Source organism: Manis javanica, chromosome 10, assembly GCF_040802235.1.
Source record: "Manis javanica isolate MJ-LG chromosome 10, MJ_LKY, whole genome shotgun sequence".
Classification (NCBI taxonomy): domain Eukaryota; kingdom Metazoa; phylum Chordata; class Mammalia; order Pholidota; family Manidae; genus Manis; species Manis javanica.
Genome location: NC_133165.1, coordinates 88028710 through 88052449, shown reverse-complemented (window position 1 = coordinate 88052449; position 23740 = coordinate 88028710). Strand labels below are relative to the sequence as shown.

Sequence of the window (23740 nt, the reverse complement as noted above, 5' to 3'; positions counted from 1 at the left end):
TAAGAAGTTGGCCACAGTTTAAGGCCCACCAAGTTGTGCTTCGCTTCATGGCAACAGGAATCGGCAGACACTTAACACTGTCTACACTCCAGCCCCTGAAATTTGGTGTTTGCATGTCCCAGCCCACCCAGTACCAACGGGTTTGAGGGCGTGCCCACAGCCACCTCCCCACAGGGCATCCCAGCCTTCCACCCCACCCAAGGAGAATCTCCCAACCCCACGTACCATTCCAGGCTTAAACAGGCCCACTCCCCAACCCCTTAGTTACCTTCTAAGGTGACCCTCTGTCAGGGGTGCTCCCTCATAAGGGCACCTGGGGCAGAGTCTAGGCCTCTAGGGCCATCTCTTCAGTGCCCCTGCAGTTTCCACCCACCTGTCCATCCCCGAGTCCTCCCACAGAACAAGCTGAATCGGGGCATGGATGGGCCTCCATGTTTTATTAGGGATACGGCAGAAGCAGAGGCTGGAAGTGGACAGCCGCATTTTTAACAGATAAATTAACCGCAATGTGGGGATGGCAGGGTGGGGGCTGAGCCAGGCATTTTAATTTTAATATATAAAAAAAAAACCAACAACAGAAAGACAAATCGGCCCCAAAACACAGGGCAAAGGAGGGCAGCACCATCAGACAGCAGGGAGGATGGGGGCAGACAGAGAAGGCAGTTTGATCCCTTGCCCCCTCCACCAGCACGGGCTGGCCCCCAGGGGCTCCAGGGCAGGAAGCAGCCACGCTGGGCAGAGATGGCACAGCTGGAGGGCAGGAAGCCCAGCACCACAAAATGGCTCAGCCTGAAGTGGGGGCTGGGACACAGCAGCCTTGAACCCCAGTCCCCAGAGGAAGAGCCTTACTCTGGGTGGGAGAAGGGACCAAGGGTAGGATCTCTCCCTGAGCTGAGAGTGGTTATCTCCACAGCAGAGGTGGGTGGTGGGATGTGCCAGGGACCCCATTCACCTTCTTATCCACCTGCTTCCTTGGTCCCTTCAGGGAGGGGCCCCAGTGTCCCCGAGGGGGTGGGCATGAGGAGAGCTGGTCCAGTCTGTGGTCTCCAACTCCAGAGAGGGGCTGGGGTGTGGCGCAGCCCCTTAGCCCTGACTCCCACAGGAGGAGAGCGAGTCGTAGAGCGAGTCGCTGAGAGACTCTGAGGTCTCTAGCCCAGGGGGGCCCCCACTGGCCACCCTCCCTTCCTCACCCATGTCTGATGTGCTTGGGGTCCGGCTACCCCCAAATGCCGGGCCCTGGGGTGTAGGGGCTGGGTGGCTGGGCTCCAGGCTCCGCTTCTGGTCCTCGGGCAGCACCTGGAAAAGGAGGACAGCTGGAGAGGAGGCTCCTCTCACCTCTTGGCCCAGCCTGAGAGGCACTGGGCTCTGCCCGAGTGGGGGTGCTGCAGATGGGCCCCCCCACTTCCCACGCCTGAGGTGAGGTGTGCTTCAGAGGGAGCTGGCTGGAGGCATGCCCGGCAGAGCCCTACCCAGGTTCTGGGAGAGAAGCCCTTTCCCCAGGAAGGCTCCGAGGAGGCAGGTGCGTAGGCTGCTCAAGGCAGCATCCAGGGGGCTGTGCCTTTGATCCCCCTTCGAGACAGGGCTGTCCCTGGCTGGAAAAACATCTTCCCACATCATCCCCTCCTGCCCTCCAGTCCTGTTCCCTTTCCCCTTCAGCTGTGCTCACCACAGGGGTCCTGGGCAGCCCCTCCAATTGTCGGGGTGGGCATAGGAAAGGGTCAGTGGAGCCGCCAGCTGCCCTCGCATTGGGGAAGGTCCAGTTCTTGGCCAGCTGGACAGGAGGGGGAGGGCCTGGGTCTTCGCAGGGATCTGTCCCGGGAACAAGGGAAAGGTGGGTGGTGGTGGGTGGAGCTCCGGGGATGGCCCCCATCTGCCTCCTGGGCACTCACCGTCAGGACAGGTCTGATGGCCTCGGTGGCCTGGAGCAGAAGTGAGCAGTGCGGGGAAGGCTGGCATGCTGGGGTGCCGCCCGCTCACCAGCAGCTCCTCTATGCCTGGCACCTCACGCTCCAGTGTGTGGGCACGACGGGGGACTTTGGTAAGGGGTGGGGGACGAGCTGGGGGCACCCCGGGTGGGGGCTCCAGTCGTGGTGACTTGGTCTTGGGAAGGTTCTTGTTGGGGGTCCCACTGCTGCCGTGGTCTGGGGGTGGGAAGGTCCCAATGCCGCTGTCCAGGGTCCGAGTCAAGGAGCCACAGGCTGGGGAGCAGAGGATGAGTCGGGAGGGTAACTGGCTACAGGTGGCTCAACCTTTCTAATGTCTTAAGGCTTCCTGCCCCAGCCCAGGCTCCACCCCTGGCCAGGGCCCCTCTTGGCCTAACAGGCTGTTGTCCCTGCCCGTCCTCCCCTAGGCTTGGGGAAGGAGGGTGGGCAGGTCAGGTAGCGCTTGAGGACACAGGGGGATTTCTGAGCAGCCCCAGTGCCCACCTGGTGCTTGGCACCAAGATGGCCCTCAGGACCTGGCACTGGAAGCAGTGGGAAGGAATAAAGAGGGCAGAAGGTGAGGGGCAGGTCCCATCCTTGGCTTCTGACCCTGCTGACCTGTGAAGTGGGAGGTGGGCCCTGGTTCGGCCAGGTTGTCCTCCGAGGGCATCTCTCCCCGCCTTCCTGGCTCACTGCTCAGCTGGGTGGGGTACAGGAGACCTCAGAGCCTGCCCCTCCCCAACTCCAAACTCCTCCCCAAGCTCTCCCCTGGACCATGGGTCTGAGTAGCTGAGGCCTGCTAGCCCTGAAGAGGCCTACTCCCCTTCCCAGTACCCCTCAAAGACCATGACTGCCTCCAGCAGCTTCCAGCCCCAGGGAAGGGGACCCCACCAGTGCTAAGACCTGGCAGGAGCACAGAGCCAGGGCCTCTACACAGCCCCTACCCCAAAACCTACCTTCCCAGAAGGTTTTCCACAGCCCTGAAGAGGGCCTACCAGACCATTTCGGGGCCCACAGGCTGGCCAGGGGCTCTTGGGGTCAGAGGACACTGGCTGGAAATCACCATACTCAGGTTTGGGCTCCCGCCAGCTCTTGGGCGGCACTTCCTTGCCATCCACCCTAGGGGCAGCAGGGCAGACAGAGGTGAGGAAGGCCTGAGTCTCCCCAGACATTCTGGCCTCACTCCCTGCAATGGTGCTGGGCTACTGAGGTACCCACTGCCCCCTGCCCCTGGGAAGGGGACATATCCTTGGCACTGCTCCCACCAACCCTTCCTGACACTGGCAACAGGCAGAGAGCTTAGGGTAAACCCCAGAGGTACAGCAAAGGCAGAGGAGACGGGAAAGTTCCCAAAGCTACCCAGGGTAAAGGCTAGAGTCCTCCTCGCAGTGTTTGCAGGTAGATGGCAGACCCGGCCTCAGTCAGGTCCACACATGACTCGCTCTGCCTCTCAGCTGAACTTGAGTGCACTTGCTGTCCAAGCCATACCTTACTGGGGCTCAATCCTTAGGGACATTCTGCTTTATCTGACCCAGATGGAGCAACCCCAAAGATGGGGTGGCCCCTTCTCTAAACCACAGCTCCCATGGTCGAGTCTGTGGCAGGAGTCAAAGTGCAAGAAGGGAACTTTCCTTGTTCAGAGGACATAAAATTCCCAAGGCAGACCTTCATCAGTCCATGGTTAGGCACTAGCATTTCCTTGACTACTGAACACAGGCTTGCACACAGGCTGCCTCTCTGACGCTGGAGACAATCCAGGAAAAAGTGGACTGTTAACTCTTCTCAAATGAGAAATTGGGTCTCAGCAAGTTTGATAATCAGACAGCCAGAGCGGAGGGGTGCTGGGTACAAACCCCCAGGCTTCTGGTTTGGAATCCCTGACCTTTGTGTCAGGCCACTAAGCCCAGATGCTTTGGTATTTTATTTGACTTCCTACCCCTTTTGCCATCTGAGAAGCCCAAGCTCCCAGAAAAGGCAGTCGTGCCCCAAAGCCAGGTGGACCCATGGAGAGAAGGGCGTCCCCAGCCACCAAGCACTGCTGCCTGGTCCCGCCCCTCACCTGTTGAGCAGCTGCTGCATGAAGGTATCTGCGCCCTGGTACATGCCGACCAGCGGGCCCTGCACCTGCCCCAGCCCTGCACTGGGCCCTGGCCCTGGGGGCCCGGGCCGTGGCCGCGCCCTGCTGCTCAGGTAGGCCTTCTCCTCCTCCAGGGCCCGGCGCAGATCTTCTGCCTTAGCCATCAGCTTGGAGATGTTGAGGCTCTCAGCCTCCAGCTTCCGGGCTTCCACCTTGCCCTCCTTCCGGAGGGGAGAGCCCCCACTGACCCCTTCCTTGCTCTTGGCGGCCTCTGTGCGGCGGTTCAGCGCCGGCAGCTTGCTCTTCCTCAGCCCGAACCAGCTGGCTATGCTGCTGGTGTTGCGGTGCCTGGCCTCAGTGTTGGGCGCCCGCTCCTGGCCCTGGAGCCGCAGAACGTTTTCCTCGATGCCCTTCATCACCTTCTCCTCGATGGCCGAGTGTGGGGCCCGCCCCTCGGGACCACGGCCGGGGTCCTCAGGGCCAGGCGCTGGGGGTGTGGGCTGGGCTGCGGTGCTGCCACAGTCTGCCCAAGGCGGACCTTTCCCCTTGTCAGGCTTGGGGAGCTCCTTGGTGGCTGGTGGGGCCACAGGTCGGGGCACCACCTTGGTGGGTGACTTGGAAGGTAGCTTTGTAGGGCTTCCATGGGGGCTCTTATTAGGCTTGCTGAGGCTGGGGGCTGAGGTTGGCACTTTGGCAGGGGTTCGGGGTACCTGGGGGCACAGGGCCCCTGCCAGCCGGCTCTTGGCCAGCTCTACTTTGGTGAGGCAGCTCCTTGGTGAGACAGGCTCCAGGTCCACCCGGGCCCCCATGGAGTGGGAGGAATAGACTCGGGTTCCAGGGTCCCCTAGGAGCCCTGATTCCTGCTGTTTCAGGCTGCTTGTGCCTAAGGCTACTGCCCCACGAAGAGACCCCTTGGCTTCAGGCTGCTCGGGGGGTCTGGGGGGAGGAGGCGCCATGTCTCCAGTGCTCTCCCCTGACCTCCCTGCTCCCCGGGCCTTCTCCGGGCCAGGTCTGGCTGGCACCCCATTCTTCTCTGGCCCCTCAGGGCCAGTCTTCAGTTTGCCCAGGGCTGCCAGCCTGTCTCGCAGAGGGGTGAACCCAGGATCCCCAGGTCGCCTCCCTGCCCCCTGGCCAGGCTTCTTGGATGAGCCTGGGGTCCTGCGGCCAGGATGGGGAGACTCGGAGCCTGCCTTGTCCAAACTCTTCTCCTGGGAGATCCCATAGGGGCAAGATTCTGAGAGACAAAGACTGAGGGGAACTCCAGGGCTTCTGAGGCCCTCAGAGGCCTGTGGCACCTCCAGAGTTAACTGTGGGTAGGTGGGCACCTGCAGTGTGGATGGAGGTGGCTCTGGAGAAGGCCCCCTAAAGGTGCTCCGGGAAAGGTCCAAGATATTCTCACAGCAGGGAGATACCACAGGTCCTGGGGACAGTGTGGTGGACAAGGCTGGCTGGGGAGGTCTGAGCTGTGCAGAGTCCGGGGTTGTGGAACAGGGTGAAGGGCTGGTGGGTAAGCCCTGTGCCCCCTCCGGGGATAACTCTCCTCCACCCAGACCCTTGCGGGCCAGCAACGGGGAGGGGCTGCCATCTGAGCCACTGTTCCGACAGGGGATTCGGGAATTCCGGGGGAGCTGGGGGCTAAGCTGGGGGCCTCCTGGGCTAGGGACCTTCTCTGAGGCTGGAGGCAGCTTCAGAAATTTGAGACCTCTGGCAGGACAGGGCAGAAGGGGTCCCTGGCTTTCCCCAGGAGAAGGCGGGCCAATTTGGAGCTTGCTTTTCACCTGAGATGAGGAGTAAGAGTGGCCAGGCCGCGAGCCCAGGGGGGCATCCCCCGCACCTATGAACATGCTGAGGAAGGAGAGGGGCCCCTGGCCCTCTGAGGTAGCACCAAAGCCTGGCCTGGGGGCCTCTGGGGTACTCCCATCCCAAGCTGACTTGGGGAGGCCTTTGGACTTGGACAGCTGTGGGGGCCCCTGGTCTGAGGTGGATGGCTGCCCAGGATCTGGGTGGTCCCCATTGAGTGGGCCTGCAGCCCTGGCCAAAAAGGCCTGTAGGTAAGACTCAGTGTCCTCAAGGAGCTGGCCCAGGTTCAACTGTTTGTGGGCCAGAGCCCCGAGCAGGGTGTCGGGGCTGGGTGCCTCGTTAGGGTCACCTGCCTCATCAGAAGAGGAGGAGGAGCTGCTGCCTGGGGCACAGGGTGGCCCCACTCCACTGCCCTGGGCCTGTGGGGAGCCCTTACTAGGACCCCAGGGCCGCCCAGCACCCTCTTCCTCCCCCAGGCCCCCTAAGAGGTGCTCCCAGTGTAGCAGGCCTCCCAGGCTGCCAGGGCCTAATAGCAGGTAGGGGGCCCAGGTTGAGGGTTCGGGCTGTGGTGGGCCACACAGCTCGCCATTGATAGGCTCTGGGGAGCCAGGATCCTCGCCTGGAGGCCGCCAGGGGGTGGCAGGCGAGCACAAAAGCAAGGGGTCAGTTTCTTCCAGGGCTCTCAGCACCTCCAGGATCTGGGCTTTCTTTTGAAGGAAAGGGGATAGGGCATCCAGTGCAGGGGGCAGGGCAGCCGGGGGTCCTGGGCCTCCTGGTCGCAGCTGCTGCTCCCAACATACCTTGGGGAAGAAATGGCATGAGAAGACCAAGTACAGGCCTAGGACCTGAGCTGGGCATAACTGAGCATGTCAGGAACAAAGCTGGCCTGGTTTTGTTGTATCCCCAAAAGGAATTGACAGCTTCTGGGATGTTATAGCTCAGCTTCCTCAAGAATCACTGAGCCCTGGTTACCTCAACTCTTCTTCCTGAGACACCTGGGGTTGGATGGGCGCCCCACTTCCCCCAGCCACACCACACCCCCGCCACTACCCACTGCTGTTTGAGTCAGCAGGGCTGGCCACCTACAGCCCTGACACCTATGTTTGCTCCAGGGGAAGGAGGCGTGTCCATTTTTCAGGCTCCAGAAAGAACACAGAGACTCAAGAAAGGGATGGGATGTGGTCAAGGACCATGGGATGTGGGTCCTAAGTCAGGCACTGCAGGCAAGCACAGGCCTTCTCAGGTCAGCCAGCCATCCTGCCAGCCTGGTCCTCATGGAGAACGCGACTGGGAACGACTACATGGCAAGCTGTTCTGCCTGGCTCCTTCTTGGGCCCAGTTCAGACTGGTATAGTGGTTAACTGTGTGGGCTCTGGAGCTAGAAAGTGTAGGTTCAAGTCCCAGATCTACCACTTAAACCAGTTATATGAATTTCAACAAGCGATTTAACCTTTAAGCTTCATTGTATCATCTGTAAAATGGGATTGCAATTAGGTTTAGCTTATAAAATAAATGCAGAGGAATGAATGAATAATAGTTCTGGACTTGGAAAAATAAATATGTATGTAATCATCAATTTATGCCAAAAACTACAAAAAAACAAAATAAAACTAAACAGAATGAGATCCAGGTGTTCAGTGCAGTGCCTGGCCACAGTAAGAGTGTGGCAAACATTAATTTTTGAGTCTTTACTGCAGTACTAATGCCTTTGCTCACAAGGCCAGAGGTTGGGGGTGGGGATGTGTTTCTTGGTATGAGGCTGACAGCTGAGGGCTCACCCTCAGCTTGGACAAGAATTCGTGCACTGGGAAGCAGACCTTCCCTGGGGTCTCATTAGGAAATAGCAATGGAGTAGTGACCAAGGAGGCCATAACCAGCAAAGCCACAGACCATCCTGCCCAGTCCTCCTACCTCTCTCTGCCCCACACAGCGCCCTAGAGGCAACAAGATGGCTGGTCCTTCAGCGGAGCTCAAGGATGGGGAGGCTGGTGGCTCTGATGGTGGCTGGAGAGGAGTGAGTGGGATCTGCAGGGAGAGGCAAGGTTAGCACAGGGATGTCCGTCCCAGGTCCTGACTCCCCCATGAAGGGGCAGGAAAACATTCTCTCAAGTCGCTCTTCAGGGACATCTCCTGGCCCAAGACATGGGTGGCTTTCACCACTGTCTCCACCACTTTCAGACAAGCCTCAGGTGTCGCTGGAACAGAGGCTGAAGAAGTGCAAACCTGGGTGGCAGGGCAGTAGGACAGTCAGGGGGCTTTGGAGGAAGGAGAGCCCCTTGGCCAGAGGGCAGTGATTAGAGCCTAATCTAAGTGCCTATTCAGGGCTCCAGGATTGCTCTGTCTTCTATGGGATCTCCTTGCCGATCACAGAGAGGTGAGCCTCAGGTCCCTTCCTGGTCTCACTGCCTGTGACCCCAGCGTCACAGGGATGACTGAGACTAATGGAAGAGGCATTTGTTACTGGGTCCCAGGACAGAGAAGGCAGGAGTTACACCTTCTCGCTTCCCTAACTGCTCCCAGGTGAAACTTTTTCTCTGAGGGTTACAAAGGTAATCTTTAATCACAGGTCACTTCTCTTAGTCCCTGTGAATGTCATTTCCTTCCCCTAGGCATCTCAGCTAGATATGGGTCCACCTCAACTCCTCCCTGTCTCTCATTTGCCACAGCTTTTAAAGCCTGTCTCTGGGGGTCTCTCTGCCTCGCCTCTGGCCTGGACATCTGTAGCCCTCCTTCAGCCCAGATCTTCTGGCCTGGGTGCTGCTCAGCACTTCAGTCTCCCTGACCTGGTTTGGTGGCTTTTCAAGCTTCTGTGCTCAAGGCAGCCTAAAACATCTTTTTCTTTTTCTTCTAAAGCATCTTTGTGCTCAAAGCCTCCTGTGCCTGCCCAGTGCCTAAGGACACAGGTCTGAACTCCTCTGCCAGCATTCTGGGCTAGCCTGCTGGTTCCGCCCTAATGCCATCTCCATCTCTGTTGCCCTCACAGCTCCTTTACACATCCTTTGTCCAGCCCAGATGAACAGTGAGCTGCTCCCTAGGCTTCCCTGCTCTGCTTCCCTTCTTCTCAACCCCTACTCCACTCTTTTTGTTTCTAACCATCAAGACCCAGCTTAAGGGAACAGTCCTTGGCCCGTCTCTGATGGCCTCTCTCCCCTCTGGGTCCTTGGACAGCACTGTTACACTCTGCTTTGCACAATTGGCTCTCAGTAACCTGCAGTCTCAGTTCCCAGCAGTCACAGCCTGCAGGGGTTAAGTTTGCTCTGCACAGGCCACAGACACATCCAATTCCATATGTGTTGGCAAAGGCACTCACCCTAAGAGCTTAATTAGCATTTGCTCAATGGAGCTCTCATCCTAGCAAAGCACAACTTGGGAATAACATTAATAATGATAAATAGCTGCCAATTACTGGCTATCTACTATGGGGCAAGCACTATATATTACCTCATTTAATCCTCACAGCAACCTGTAATTTAGATATTTTAATCCTCATTTATAAGGCAAAATTGTGGTTCGTAAGGCTGAGTAATTTGCACATGGTCACACAAGAATTTGTTAATTTAGGGACCCAACCCAAATATATCTGAGGCCAGGGTTCATGCTCTTTCCATTACATTATGTCACCTCTGGAGAAGATAAACCTATTGCCCCCAAACCCAAAAGGTCCCAGAATTCATTAAGGATTCATTCAAAAAAATCAACGATCTAAGGATGATCTACACCACTGTCCTCTGTTATCACCAGTCACTGAGAAGGGTGGATGGGGTGAGCTCAGCCAGTGTGGGAAGGCCCCTTGGGGGGCTCCAGGGAGCTGAGGATGGGGGCTCCAGGGAGCTGAGGGACATCCTGCTTAGGTCTGGGGGCCGAGGGCTGCCTAGATTGCATTGGAAAGACACACAAATTCAGACACACATACACATACGCACACAAGGTGTTTCTCTTCTTGTCAAGGTCATGGTGGACTGGGGTGTGCTGGCTGACCTCAGAACTCACTGGTGATTCCAGATACCTTGGAGCTGCTCCTGATTCTCCCCCAGCCATCTCATTCCATCTTGGGGGCTTCCTGACACAGTGACCCCAAGTGACATCTTAACTGAACCTGGATTTACTCCCAGTAGCCTCCTGCTTCTCCCAGGTATAGGTGACAGGGCTAGAAGCCAGAACTAGTGTCTGAGGACATGTCAGCGGGTGAGCATCTACATGTCAGCGGTTGAGCATCTGTGGCACAGTTATCTGGGTAAAGTGCCTTTTTTGACCACTCTGTGATGCCAAGCACTGGGTGCCTTACCCCCAGCCCCACCCCTGCCCCCAGCAAGAAGAGGCAATGTGGTGGCCAAAGGTGCCCTTGGGTGCTTGAAATAATTGCATTTTCAACCTCCGCCCACCTCCCCACACACAGCAGGAGCAAGCAAGAACCTTCTCTGTCAACAGGAAGGGATGCCATCCAGCTGTGTGGGGAGCACCTGGGAGGTGAGGACAGCCAAGCTTGAGGGGTCTCAGAGAGCCTCCCCTATCTAAGGCTCAGATCTATCAGGCTAGGTGGGCCTTCCCTGGATGGCCATTGACCCTAGAGCAGAGGTGCATGGCTGGTGACCTGCTTCTGCAGGTGTCTGGGAGAAAAGAGGGTGAGGATGATGAGGGGCCAGGTCAGGCAAGCGGGAAACTGAGGTAAGAGGGAAGGAGAATGGCTTGTGCCCACCTGCGGGAAGGAGCCTGTCGTGAGCTGAAGCTTCTGCTGAAACAGGGCGCTCAGCACCTGGTTCTGCCGTTCTAGGTCAAACACCCTCTTCTTCAGTTTGATGCACTCCTCCCGCAGGTCCTGGTGCCGCCCAGGAGAAGGAGCAGGAAGATGGGAGAGGATGACGGAGAGAGGGAGTGGATGAGCACAGTCCCCTTCATCCCAGCAGCGCCACTCCTGCCGGGCATGCCCTTCGCCTGCGACCTCCTTCTACACCTGCAACCTCCTTCTACGAGGGAGCTGAGCCTGCCTCTGTTTGTGGCTATCGCATCTTCTGGGGATGATAAATTCTCTAAGTTTACCACCCCTGGTGGGAGGTAAATCCCATTCCCTCTGGCACCTTTCCCATCCCTGGAGCCAAACCCCTGCTTCTCAGAAACCACACATCAAAGAAGGGCCCATATCAGGCAGAAGAAGACCTCGGGGGTCAGAATGGCCCAAATGTCAAGAAATTACCCACAGTACTTGAGTGAATATTTAGATGCCACCTTATGCCCACAACACCAACATTGCTATCAGGGCCATCACAACCTGGAGAAACCAGGTAAGGCCAGTGTAAGGGAGGAATTCAAGCTAAAATCAAAGTTACCATAGCTCAGAGACCTGGCCCAACCCAGCCCACTCCTGCCTCCAGGTAGGACAGTACAGAGGAGGAGGAGAGAGGGGGCTTCTTTGGAGGGCCAATAGGCCATTTCCACTAAGCCTCCTCCTCTAGCCTACACCTGAGCAGGCTCAGGGGGCTCCCAGAAAAGACCTCCCTTTCTGTACCCAGGGCCTCTTCCCAGGGCTTCTGGGCTTTGGGGTGAGAATGTCTCCCGTGGCCACTTACCTTTTGATTTAACAGTGCCTGTACCACATGGTTGGCAACCTGGGGACAGAAATGCCCAAGGCAGAGTTGTTAGCTGACTCAGCCTCTGCCTGGAGCAGACAAACCCTACTCCTCCACCGTCCTCAAAATCAGTCCCGCTGCAGACCCCACGGACCTCATCCAGACAGCGCTCATAGGTCTCCCGCTGGTTTTCATTGGCCTGGGCAAGTGCAGAGTTCTCTGCCTGCAGGAGGGAGGGAGAAGGCAGAAAGGAGGCTGTGGGCTCATTCCTCTCCCAGGGAAAATTCCTTCTGGGGAAGGAGAAGCAAGGAGCCTACTAGCTATACCCCTGCCCCAGCTCTTGGCTCTAGTCAGCCTCTGCCACGGGGAGGCCTGCAGAGATGGACTGAGGGCATCAAGCTCCACTGAGATGCTGTTTCTCTGAAATCCCAAACTTGGCCACAGAGGTTGGAGGTGCTGGGGAGACCCAGCGGCCAGGAGGACCTAAGGTGGGAGGTGCCCAAAGTCAACTTCCTGGGGGAGAGGGCGGAGAAGGCTGGAGGGAGGAGAGTCGGGTTTTGAGAATGCAGTGAAGGTCCTCATTTAAGGACCCATGTCCTGTTCCTCCACTCCTGAGTCCCAGATCATCCAACTCTTCTTCCTGTGGCCTCTGTGACCACCCCTTTCCCAACCTGCAGGGGCATGAAAGTTGGGGAGGGGATAAAGAAGGGAGACATTTGGGGGGAGGACAGCCCCACTCCTCTGCATGCCCTTTGTCCCAAATGGCACCTGGGCTAGACAGCAAAGCACAGGGGAAGGGCTTCTCAGAGCTCTGCTAAAGAAATGCTCAGCTCTGCTCCAGCCTGGCAAGCTGGCTGAGAGAAAGGTCTACCCACACCCAAAAAACCCACACCAGATCCCTAGGCTAGCACACCACCCCTACCCTGCCCCATGCCCCACCTCCAGCTCCCGCAGTCGGTGCAGGAGTTCCTGGCAGGTGCCCAGCTCCATGCTGCCATCACCATCCTCTCCTGGCCTCAGGTTTTCAGGACTCCCGGCTGGCTGGTCCATGGCCTCTGACATCAGGCCCTGGGAACAAGTGGAGAAGCCCTGACAGGCTACTCCAGGGCACAGGGAACAGGTGAGTGGGGGAGGAGGACAGATACAACTGGTCAGAATTCTTGGAGTTTAGATCAGTGTGACCACTGTGCCAAGGACACTCTAACAATTCAGGGCCAGGCTGAGACTCCCCTGGTCAAGGGACAGACCTGCAGATACACTTTTCCCATCTTAAGAACAAAGACCATTATTTTATAAACCCCTATAATTGCAATCACCCCATCAAAGGTCACAGACACTGGCCAGGAGCTGAGAAACCTGAATTCTCTGCTGAGATTGGCTTCAAACTGGCACACATCCTCTTAAATATAGTACAAGGCTCCCTGCTTTCCATAAGGTCCCAGCAGACCAGTCTCTTTGTGCATACTAGTCCCTCTGTGGGAGCCTCTTGAAACCCCTCCTTCCCACTGCCAAGCTTGTCACTTGGCCACCTCCTTCTTATTCATTCTCCAGGACTCCCCCTCTAAGTCTAGGTCAGGGGCCACTGCTGCACAGTTCTGTAACTGTCAACTAACTCCACGAGGGCAGGGACATATTCGCTTCACTGTCCAGACTCACACTTCTTGGTGTGACACCTGGCATGTAAGAAACAGACTGATGCCTAGACAGACTAGCATCACCTGAGTACAACACAGCCAGGGTTCTGACCTGCATCAGGTTACCTTATACCCCACCAAAGTGTTGCCACAGTGATTGGCTCTACCTGACTATTATCTTCCATTTGAGTTTCAATTTCTCTGCTAGAGGAAAGTACTTATTTCCTTCTTCTGCACAAATATAGACATTTCCAGTGGATAGAGAACCATTCCTAAAGTAAAAGGGTGGAGGCTCCCAGCTCACCACCAACGACTTGCCTCCCTGACCCACTGAAGCCCCCACAACAGGGCCTTAGAGCTTTTGGACCAAAGAAGAGAGGAGCCTTCAGCCATACCCAACCAGGCATCTGAATGCTCTCTCCTCTGTCCTCCAAGGGGGTACAGGGGGTCATCCCCCCTTGCCCTCTTCCCCCAGCCCCCCACCAGCATGCACTGGCTCCAAAGCCCCTCACCTGTCTCTGCCTCCTCACCCAGGCTGGCACACACACTCTGGCAGCCAGAATCGTCACCTTGCCTGTGGAGTAAAGGGAGACAATGTCAGTCATGCATACCATGAGCATTTATTTGGCTCCTGCTGTTTGTCAGGCACTGGTCACTGAGCTGTAGGGATGAACAAGTTTGGGAAAGTCCTGCCTTTATGAAGCTTCCATTCTGTTGCAGGAGGCAGATAATAACACAGATAAATCAATGAACACATGTTGGGTCCTGACAAGGCACAGAGAGATGCCAGTGAAGCAGAGGCCTGAATGAAGTCTGGATGAAATCCTGGAATGGGAAAAGCATTCCCTGCAGAGGAAAGGAAGAGCCAGTGCACAAGGTCCCCAGCTTTCAGTGAGAAATCACTTAGATAACCAATGGGAATGAGCAGTAACACAAGGTATTGTCTCCTTGAATCTACACAACCACAAAGGGAGTTAAATACTACTGTCTACACCTATATTTGAGATGAGGAAACCGAGGCACTGGAAAGTACACTCACATACACTGAGTGCAGCCCGTGTGCCCAACTGCAGGTTAGCACTTTGTCATGTGCCACTGCATCTGATTCTCCTCCAATCTTGTAAAGGGGACATCAGCCTGGGGGAGGAAACGACACTGTCTAGGTCAGATGGCTGGTTCACAAAGCAGCCTGGGCAGGCTTGGGTTCCCCTTCCTATGGTGGCCTCTCTGTACACACACATTGTACTGTAAGCTCCTTACGTTCTGTAGCTCCGTTCAGCCCCGGGGCTCCTGGAGCTTTGCCTGGGATAGATCCTGACTCTACGAAATGTTTCCTCACCTGTAAAATGGGGATAAGAATACTTAGCCCAAAGGTCTGTTGGAGGAGGAAATGAGATCACGTATGTGGGGTGTTTTACATGAATTCACAAAGTGGAGAAGTTTTATATTATCACACCCTGTCCAGGCACAATGCAAAGTCGTGGCCAGGAACCTCTGCTCCTAGGTCAGTTCATCTGTATGGAGACCTGTAGCCCAGGCCCTCCCCCAGGGTTGCGGTCAGCAGGAGGGGCACATGCAGATCTGAGAGTGCTGGCCCACCTGCCCTGCCCTCAGGAGTCTTCTCACCCCCAACCCCACTCCACCAGCTCTCCAGCCTTCACTCTTCTTAGCCTGATGCCCTAGGAAGAGAAAGGGTGACAGCGGAGGGGAACGTTTCTTTTCTAAAGGACAAGAGTGTGTATATGTATGTACAACAGTGGGAAAGGGGCTTCAGTAAACTAGAGACAGGCGAAAACTATGTAATGCTTTTTTTTTTTTTAACACTCCACAACAATCTGAAGTCCTTCGTTATTTCAACGTTATAAAAATGTATACAGTATAACTTCATTTGCTCATGTTATCACATTTGATATATTTGGAAAGACAGGCCTGGGGGAAAAAAATGAAAAATAATTCAGGAAATATCCTCTTTCCCACATATAAAAACAGGGGTGAAAACCAAAAAAAGGCCTTGGGTTCTGCACCACTCACGCACGGCCCCCGAGTCCCCAGCCCAGCACGCCCAGCTCTGGACCACGTCCTCCTGCCACTCGGAAGCTCTCGCTACGCTAAAAGAGGCCTGCCCCCATGGGTCACTAGCTTTCTGCATCCCACCACCCCTCATTTCCACGGACTCTCCAGGGAATGGCGGGGTTTGGGAGGGCTAAAGAGGGCCAGGGAGGGCAAGAGCAGGAAGGAAGGGGTGAACAGGGCAACATCCAGGGGTCAGAAAAGGAGAAAGAGTTTGAGAAAGCCCATCTTTGTATTCTTCACTCAACCACAAAAACCAAACTGATAATGATACCAAAATAAAAAAAAAACCAAACTGAGAGGGCAGGTGGTTTAGGACAGTATCTTCTCCTAAAAAGTATCCCCCCAAAATCCAGTTTAGGCATGAGACCCAGATTGTGAGGACTGGCTGTGGATTATGTACTTGTGGCTTTCCATGTGTTGAGGAGGGGAGGGACCCAACACACCTCACAGAGCCAACCACTGCCACCCTCCCGTCTGAGCCCCTGTGGATCCCTCGGCAGGGAGGTCTGAGTCCCATTGTGATCTGGGGCAGACTGTCCAATCCCAAACCATCCAAGGTCACGCGGGTTGATCTCTGTATCCTCAGCTGGGCCTAGGAGCGGCTCCGGAAATGCCAGCTGAAGGCAGGCTGTGACTCAGCCCCACTTAGGGGAGAAGTTTTCTGCCCTCAGTCGGGTTGGTCTGGCCAGCTCAGGATGAGGAGCCCTCTCTGCGCCTGCAGTGACGCAAGCAGAGGCAGGAAGCCATGCAAGTCTCAGGTAAGAGGTCTGCATTTACACTGGGAGCTGGGGAGGAGCACACGCTGTCAGTAGGACCACAGTTTGAGTTCAAGATTTCTACAGTGAAAAATAAAACTTCCTTTATCTCTACCTTCCTCTAGAGAATATTAAGATCCAGAGAGACACTTCCACTTCCAGCTCCCAATCTGAGCTTAATTAGGAATTTGGCCCTTCAGAATCTGGGTTTTCAGCCTCAATCTCATGAAAAAAGGTCCATTCTCCAGTGGCTATCCCTGCTGGGTGTCAGCAGGACCCTCTCTCCAGGGGCCCAGTTCCCCCTTCCTCCCTTGGGCTCTCCAACTCCTAGTGCAACCAGGGCCTCAGGAAAACCCCCACCTGGGTTGTTCAGGATGGCCCAGGTTTCACACACATTTCTCTGGTGGTCCCACAACACATTCCGGATGTTGGATGTTGGGTCTGGAACATGCTGCTGGCCAGGCTGGGCAGGGATGGAGCTGCAGGGTAGTGGGGAGAGCTCTAAGGAACTGGAGGCTTCTCCCACCAGAACTGCCATCCTGGGCAGCCCCCCCCCCCACCCCACAAAAGCCTGATTCAGAGGGAGGTGACCTCAGTGCTGAGGGGAGGGAGGGAGGGGAAGGGAGAAAGATTAGAGACTCTGCCTCCTTCAGAGGGGTAGGGGCCAGTGTTCAAGCAGCCAGGGACATGGAACAGGGAACACCTGCCTAGGGGTCTCTGGGTCTCTGGCCAACAGCTGAGTGAACGTGGGTGACCACTATGTCTTCAGCCTAGTCAGTCGTGTAGGACCCCAGCCTTTCAGTCAGCCAGATCAGAGGAGTGTGGTCTGTGGCTCCCACTCCCTCCTCAACCAGGCCACGGGCAAGACCCCCCTTGCCCCAACTCAGAGTCCAGGCCTCAGAGGAAGGAACCAGAGAGGTGGCAGCAATCCTGTCCTTCATTCCACGTTCCCTCACCCCGGCCCTTGGCCAAGGGCTTTGGGGCTAGATGAGCCCCTCACTCACCAGCTGTTCCCCCCAGAGTCCCTAGGGAGAGAAGCAGGGACCAGTAGGTGGGGGAGGGGAGGACAGCTGTGGGAAGGCAGAGACGAAGAAGCTCACTTTAATAACAGAATCATCTGTAACACCATTTCTCCCTCTGCTCCCCCCACCCCCAGCTGCTTTCTGGAATCCCCGTCACACCCAAAAGTCTACTTGTAAACAGCCACTTCTGCACCCACAGCAAAACACTCCTTTCCAGACAAGATCAGCTCTGGGGCATGGGAAGGGAGAGAGGGATTTTCAAACATTCCTGGCTTGAAAGTGGCCACCTTAATCCCTGGCAGAGAGCATCCTTTAGCCCTAAAAATTCCAACTGGTCTCCCCCCTTAGGGAAAGAGGGCAGACAAGAATTTCCTCCCCTCCTCCTGACAACTGGCTCCAAGACACAATGGCTCTTCTGAGAATCCTGTGTCCAAGGGGAAGGGGCCCAGTGCAACCCCTTTCCGACTTCCTCTTCACTGGCACTCGACTCTATGGAGTGAGTTCTTTCGAACCCACAGCAGGATCAGTCCCTGCCCTCCCAGGCAGGGCAGGAGAAAGGCAGGTGTGTTATGAGCCCAAAAGGCTCACAGATCTCAATAACCCTTATCTTTCCTCCCTGGATCCTGGTCTCTGTCCACAGCATAACCCAACAATGAAAAAAGCAGCTGCTGGGGACTGGGAGAGGGAAGGGGCTCAGACACAAGACACAATGGGTTTATTTATAGGGTCACACACCAGGGGCTTTGCAGCCAAGAAGCCTAGGCCCGGCCCAGCCCAGGGTACCAGAAAAAGCCCTGAACCAGAAGGCAGATTTAGATTCTAGTCACAACACTGCAATTTACTTGCTGTGTGACTTAAGGCAAAGCACTCAGTCTCTCAGGGACAAGTTCTTTCATGCCAAGTGGAGACTTTTCTAGAACAGTAGTTCTCACAGTGTGGTCTAGGGACCCTGAGGCCTTTTCAAGGAGTTCACAAGGTCAAAACTATTTTTGTAATATTATTAAGGTATTATTTATTTGCATTTTTAACTTTCTCTCGAGTATACAGTGGCATTTTTCAGAGACTACATGATACATGTTATCACAACAGACCTGAATACAGAAGCAGATAGAAGAACCAGCTGCCTTCTATTAAGTCAGACATGATAAATTTGCAAAAATTAGGAACAAAGCCATTCTTTTCACTATTTTTTCTGTTTTGGAAAATAAATATTTTTCATAAAATATGTTAACATGTAATAAGTTTATTACTGTTATTTTAAGTGAATTAAATGTTTAAAACTCTCAGTTCTAATTTTTGACCAGTAAAAGTCATTAAGTATAACCTATATAGCCTCATTTCCTGAGGACTAAAGCCAGCAGAGAACCCCTCAAATCTTCTGCCACCATCCCCCAGCCCCCTCAGGATCCTCCGTTCCTCCCCACTCTCCTCCTGCTACAGTGGAGGGCCTAGAGACTCGCCCCAGGGCCCAGGCCTTCCTGACCCAGACCACTCCCCCTCATCTATGTCTCCAGTATACAGCTCCTGACAAGATCTTTCCCAGCCCAGCTTTAAGACTTCTCAGGTGTCTTGCATCTTAGAAATAATTTCCCCTAACATTTCTCCAAATACAGCCCACTTTTGCCTCCACTGCCAAGCCTCTCAAATAAAGCCTCCCTCACTCTCACTCCTTCCATAGCCTGGTCCAGCTTCAGCAGTGAGAGCTACAATACTAAATCCAAACAATATTTTTCAGTCCCCACTGTATTCTCTGGTGGCCACTTCCTCCTGGACATTTTAAAGCTCTGAGTCATAGCTCGTATTCCATACAGATCATCCATCTAAAGTGTACAATTCAGTGGTTTGTAGTATAGTCAGAGATGCATGTAATCATGATCCCAGTCAATTTTAGAACATTTTCATTATCCTTTAGTTAGTAGCCCCCACCCCCAGGCCCAGGCAACTGACCTATTTTCTGTCTCTGTAGATTTCCCCATTTGGACACTTCACATGATGGAATTATAGGTGGTCTTTTGTGACTGCCTTCATTCACTTGGCGTGTTTTCAAGGTTCATCCACATTAAAGATGTATCAGTACTATATTCCTTTTTTGTGGCTGAATAATATCCCACTGTATGGATATGCCACTATTTGTTCATCCATTCATTCATATGCTGATGGACATGTAGGCTATTTCCACTTTTTGGCTATTGTGAATAAAGCTAACTTTTTTTTTAACTTTTTTTTTTGTTATCATTAATCTACAATTACATGCAGAACATTATGTTTACTAGGCTCCCCCCTTCACCAAGTCCCCCCCACAATTGCCATTACAGTCACTGTCCATTAGCGTAGTAAGATGCTGTAGAATCACTACTTGTCTTCTCTGTGTTGTACAGCCCTCCCCATGCCACCCCCCCCACATTATACATACTAATCGTAATGCCCCCTTTCTTTTTCCCTGCCCTTATCCCTCCCTTCCCACCCATCCTCCCAAGTCCCTTTCCCTTTGGTAACTGTTAGTCCATTCTTGGGTTCTGTGATTCTGCTGCCATTTTTTTCCCTTCAGTTTTTCTTTGTTCTTATACTCCACATATGAGTGAAATCATTTGGTACTTGTCTTTCTCCACCTGGCTTATTTCACTGAGCATAATACCCTCTAGTTCCATCCATGTTGTTGCAAATGGTAGGATTTGTTTTCTTCTTATGGCTGAATAATATTCCATTGTGCATATGTACCACATCTTCTTTATCCTTAGGACACTTAGGTTGCTTCCAAATCTTGGCTATTGTAAATAGTGCTGTGATAAATATAGGGGTGCATCTGTCTTTTTCAAACTGGGATGCTGCATTCTTAGGGTAAATTCCTAGAAGTGGAATTCCTGGGTCAAATGGTATTTCTATTTTGAGCTTTTTGAGGAACCTCCATACTGCTTTCCACAATGGTTGAACTAATTTACATTCCCACCAGCAGTGTAGGAGGGTTCCCCTTTCTCTGCAACCTCAGCAACATTTGTTGTTGTTTGTCTTTTGGATGGTGGTGATCCTTACTGGTGTGAGGTGATATCTCATTGTGGTTTTAATTTGCATTTCTCTGATGACTAGTGATGTGGAGCATCTTTTCATGTGTCAGTTGGGGCTAACTTTTTTGTACAACTTTTGTTGGATATCTTTTCATTCCTCTTGGGTATAAACCTAGGGGTAGAAGTGCTGGGTTATATGATAATGTTAAATTTTTGAGGGGTTGCCAAACTGTTCTCGTAAGTGAACGCACCATTTTACATTCCCAACAGTGTATGAGGGCTCTGATTTCTCCACATCTTCACCACTTGCTATTCTCTGATTCTTGTTACCCTAGTTAAGTGCAAAGTGGTATCTCATTATGGTTTTGACTTACATTTCCCTGATTAATGATGTTGAGCATCTTTTCATGTGTTCATTGGTCATCTGTAGAGCTTCCCTGAAGAAATATCTGTTCAGATTCTTTGCCCATTTATTGTGTGTATTTTTTTTATTGAATTGTAAAAATTCTTTATATATTCTCAATACAAGTACCATATCAGGTACATGACCTGTGCATTTTTTTTTTCTCCATTCTGCAGGTTGTTTTTTCACTTCCTTGATGTCACTCACTTCCTCCTGGACAACTTTTCCCTTGTCTGCTATTCACTTCCTCTACCCCCCAGCCATCTTCCATCTTTACTTCTGTGTTATTTGTGTGTGTGTACTTAAAAAAAACAGACATAGCAACATGTTCTCTTTCCTCACTGCACTCCATCTTTCCTTAGCAGAACAATTTTTAAAAAACAAAACCACCCACTTCATTTGGATCTTACCAGTTTTTCCACCAATGTCCTTTCCACTGATATTCTCTTCCAAGATCCAACTTTCCAGAATACCACATTGTACTTAATCCCATGTCTCCTTAGTCTCTACGACTCAGGACAGTTCCTCAGTCTGTCTTTCATGACCACAATACTTTGGAAGGGAACTGGTCAGTGTAGTAGAGTCTGGTCTCTACTTTGGGTTTGTTTGAGGCTAGGGATTTTTGGAACGAATCCATAGAGGTGATGTGCCTCTTCGTGCATTATCAGGTAGTATATATGATGTTGAGAGGTCTTATTACTGGCGATGTTAACCTTGGTAAGTTGGTTAGGTGGTATCTACCACTGGGTTTCTCCACTGTAACATGATTGTTTTTCCTTTTGTAATAATTAATATGTATTTTTTGGGGGATGGGCAGTACTTTGTGACCATGCAAATACCCTGTTTCTGCTTAAATTTTCACCCACAACTTTAGGATTCATTAATGGATCTTACCTGCAGCAATTACTGTGGTGTTCTGATGATACAATTTCTCTCATTCTGTGTACATTTATTAACTGGAAGTTTTCTGTAAAGAAGAGCTGTCCCTTCAGTCTTTATTTACTTAACTACATATTTACATTAGTATGAACTCATGGATATTTATTTTATTCTTTGGATTATAATCCAGTATTATCAACACTTATTTTGTTGCTTAAATTGCAGCTTTTTGATCACTGAGATTCCTTAAGGTTGGCTTCTATATTCCTTTAACATGCCTCCATTTAAAAAAAGTTTGTCTTAACATTTGCTTATTTGCTGGTACTGTAAGATGTTCTATGCTTACCTTGTATTTTCCCTGCCATGATCATTTTTCTAAGGAGCTTTACCAGAGCAATCTTTTTTCTAAAACTCTAAATCTGATTGTGTCCCTCCTGCTTTAAATCTTCCATGACCTCCTACCAGTGTGGGGACAAACCAAAGGCCTTAACACAATCCTGGACACCCTGCCCTGGTCTGGCCCCAGAGCAATTCTTCTGAAAAGCTGTCCTGACTGATAGAGCCTACACTGACCTCTCTTTTTAAAGTGCTTCCTGAGGGATCAGTATTTCACACTGTCCTGCATCCTGTTCTCTAGTGGCCCCCTGTGAAGAAGAGGGGACCTCCCGTGGTTAGAAGGGGAGCCCCCTGAGGAGGCAGCCCACCTGTATTTTTGTACTCCCCCCCCGTGCTTTCTGCCAGTGTACTGCTCCTGCCAACGAAGCCCTGAGCCTGGCTGTCTTCTCTCATTCCTGACAAAGAGACAGGTGGGAATGTACAGTAGGCCCATCAGCTTCCCTTACAAATGGCTCTGAGGGTCCATATGACAAACCACACTGAGAGGTAAGCAAGGGATACCTGCAGATTCGTCCCTGGCAATAATATGACCTTTTCCAGGCTTTCAACCCACACCCCGTCCTCAGTGACTCCCTCTGGCAAAAGGGACTAATCCATTCATTCTGTAGGTATTTGTGGACAGATCACTCAGTATAAGGCACACTGCTGGGTACTGGTGGGTAGTTCAGCAATGGGTCAGCTCTTGTCAGACTTCTTGAAGCTTTCAGTTTACTAGGTGATGTAGGACATGCAGGTAAATAGTTGTACTGTGAAGGAAGCTCCACAAGGAGGTATTTTGAGTAACTTTAAAAATCAGGAGAGAAATATTAAGCTGGAGCTAGAACAGTTTCTCAGAATTTGAGGCACTAAGTGAACTGAGCCTTTATAGATAGGTAGGGTTTAGGTGTAAGAAAAAGGGAAGGGGTCATTCCAGGCAGAAGGAAGGTATGAACAGAAGGGGGCAGAAATCTCAGGTAGTGTATAGAAACAGAATGACTCAGTGCAGCTGGACTGAACGGCATCTGAAGGTATTTTCTGATCCTCTGGCCCATGCCAGTTACTAACTCCTCTCCTGTCCCCTCACCAAATAGGAGAGTCAGCATCTTTTCAATATCCTGGGTGCAATTAGAGACATACACTGGGGGCCATTGGAGGAACTGAGGCAGAGAGGCTCCTGGAGAGGATGGTGGAGGCAACAGCAGAGCTGACTTCTGGAACGTCAGCTATCTGTTCTCAGGTCTGGGAAGAAAAGGGCTCAGGAGGCTGGCTGCACAGGCTTTCAGGCCACACCTACAGGCCAGGAAGAGCTGTACATACACCCTCCCAGGCCCCATGATCAATCCCAACTTCATATCCTGGCCTCTTTCTTCAAAGGGAACAGGCTCTGGCCAGCCAAGCACCTTTCACATTCAGGCAGCTTCAGTGTTGACTCAGTGGGTGCCATCTGGACAGAGCCCAGAGGTGACCTCCTTAGCTGCCAGCTCTGCTCTGGAAAGAGAAAGGAGCTCTGGTTTGCCCACAAGCCCCCACTGGGCTCTGCTCTTTTCTGTGTTCACGAATGGGAGTCAGGCTTCCTGGATTCTGGTCCTGGCTTAGCCATATTACATGACCCTAGGTGAAGCCTAGAACCCCTCTGGGACTCAGTTTTCCTATCTGTAAAATAGGACTCCTCTCTGACTCCTCTTTCCCTGCAGGGTATAGAAGATGAAATCATGTCTGGGAAGGGATTGCAGCTGAGAAGACAGGTCCCCTTATATTGGGGTGGGGGGTAGGGGTGAAGAGCTAGGCAGGGCCTTTAGGGAGAGGCTGTTGGCTTTGATGCTGTCGAACTCCTACAGGCCTCTCAGAGAGGAGGGTGTAGGGCATGGAGAGGAAGGGACAGCAAAGTGTAGAGCTTTAGCCTTCTTCTAGCCCAAGGGACAGGAAGTGAGGTGCTGTCTACAAAGGAAGTGAGAAGCAAACACCCCCACAACTTCCCCTCAGTCTACAGTGGAAAGGAAGTCTCCAGCTTCAGGAACCTTTAGCCCCAGAGCTGGGGAAACAGAAGGCAGAGGGGTGAGGGCTGGGGAGGAGACATCACATCATCTCACAGAGAAGGGGTTTTCTTGTCTTGGCCCCAGTAAAACTCAAGGGCCCCAGGCCATCCTGCAGACTAGAGGAGGGGGAAGAAGAGAAGCCACTGAAGTCATGTCAAGAAACCCAGCTTTCCAGGCCATGTGGTCCTATATCTGCAG

General features: G+C 52.9%; 1 protein-coding gene across 3 annotated transcripts in view; it reads right to left on the bottom strand.

The window, feature by feature from the left end:
• Positions 1–422: 422 nt before the first annotated feature.
• Positions 423–23740, bottom strand: part of NCKAP5L (NCK associated protein 5 like) — a 45020-nt gene continuing 21702 nt past the window's right edge. For 2 of the 3 annotated variants that reach the window (XM_017678540.3, XM_073213554.1), the window contains 12 exons: positions 13510–13571; positions 12303–12460; positions 11518–11586; positions 11364–11402; positions 10496–10615; positions 7711–7824; positions 3982–6599; positions 2879–3041; positions 2541–2622; positions 1890–2198; positions 1667–1809; positions 423–1296 (listed from right to left, as the gene is read on the bottom strand). In XM_017678540.3, the coding sequence (XP_017534029.3) occupies positions 1084–1296; positions 1667–1809; positions 1890–2198; positions 2541–2622; positions 2879–3041; positions 3982–6599; positions 7711–7824; positions 10496–10615; positions 11364–11402; positions 11518–11586; positions 12303–12425 (3993 nt within the window). In that variant the 5' untranslated portion in view covers positions 12426–12460; positions 13510–13571 and the 3' untranslated portion in view covers positions 423–1083. Of the gene's footprint in view, positions 1297–1666; positions 1810–1889; positions 2199–2540; positions 2623–2878; positions 3042–3981; positions 6600–7710; positions 7825–10495; positions 10616–11363; positions 11403–11517; positions 11587–12302; positions 12461–13509; positions 13572–23740 lie in introns of those variants that run through there. The other variant, XM_073213555.1, reaches the window with a different exon arrangement.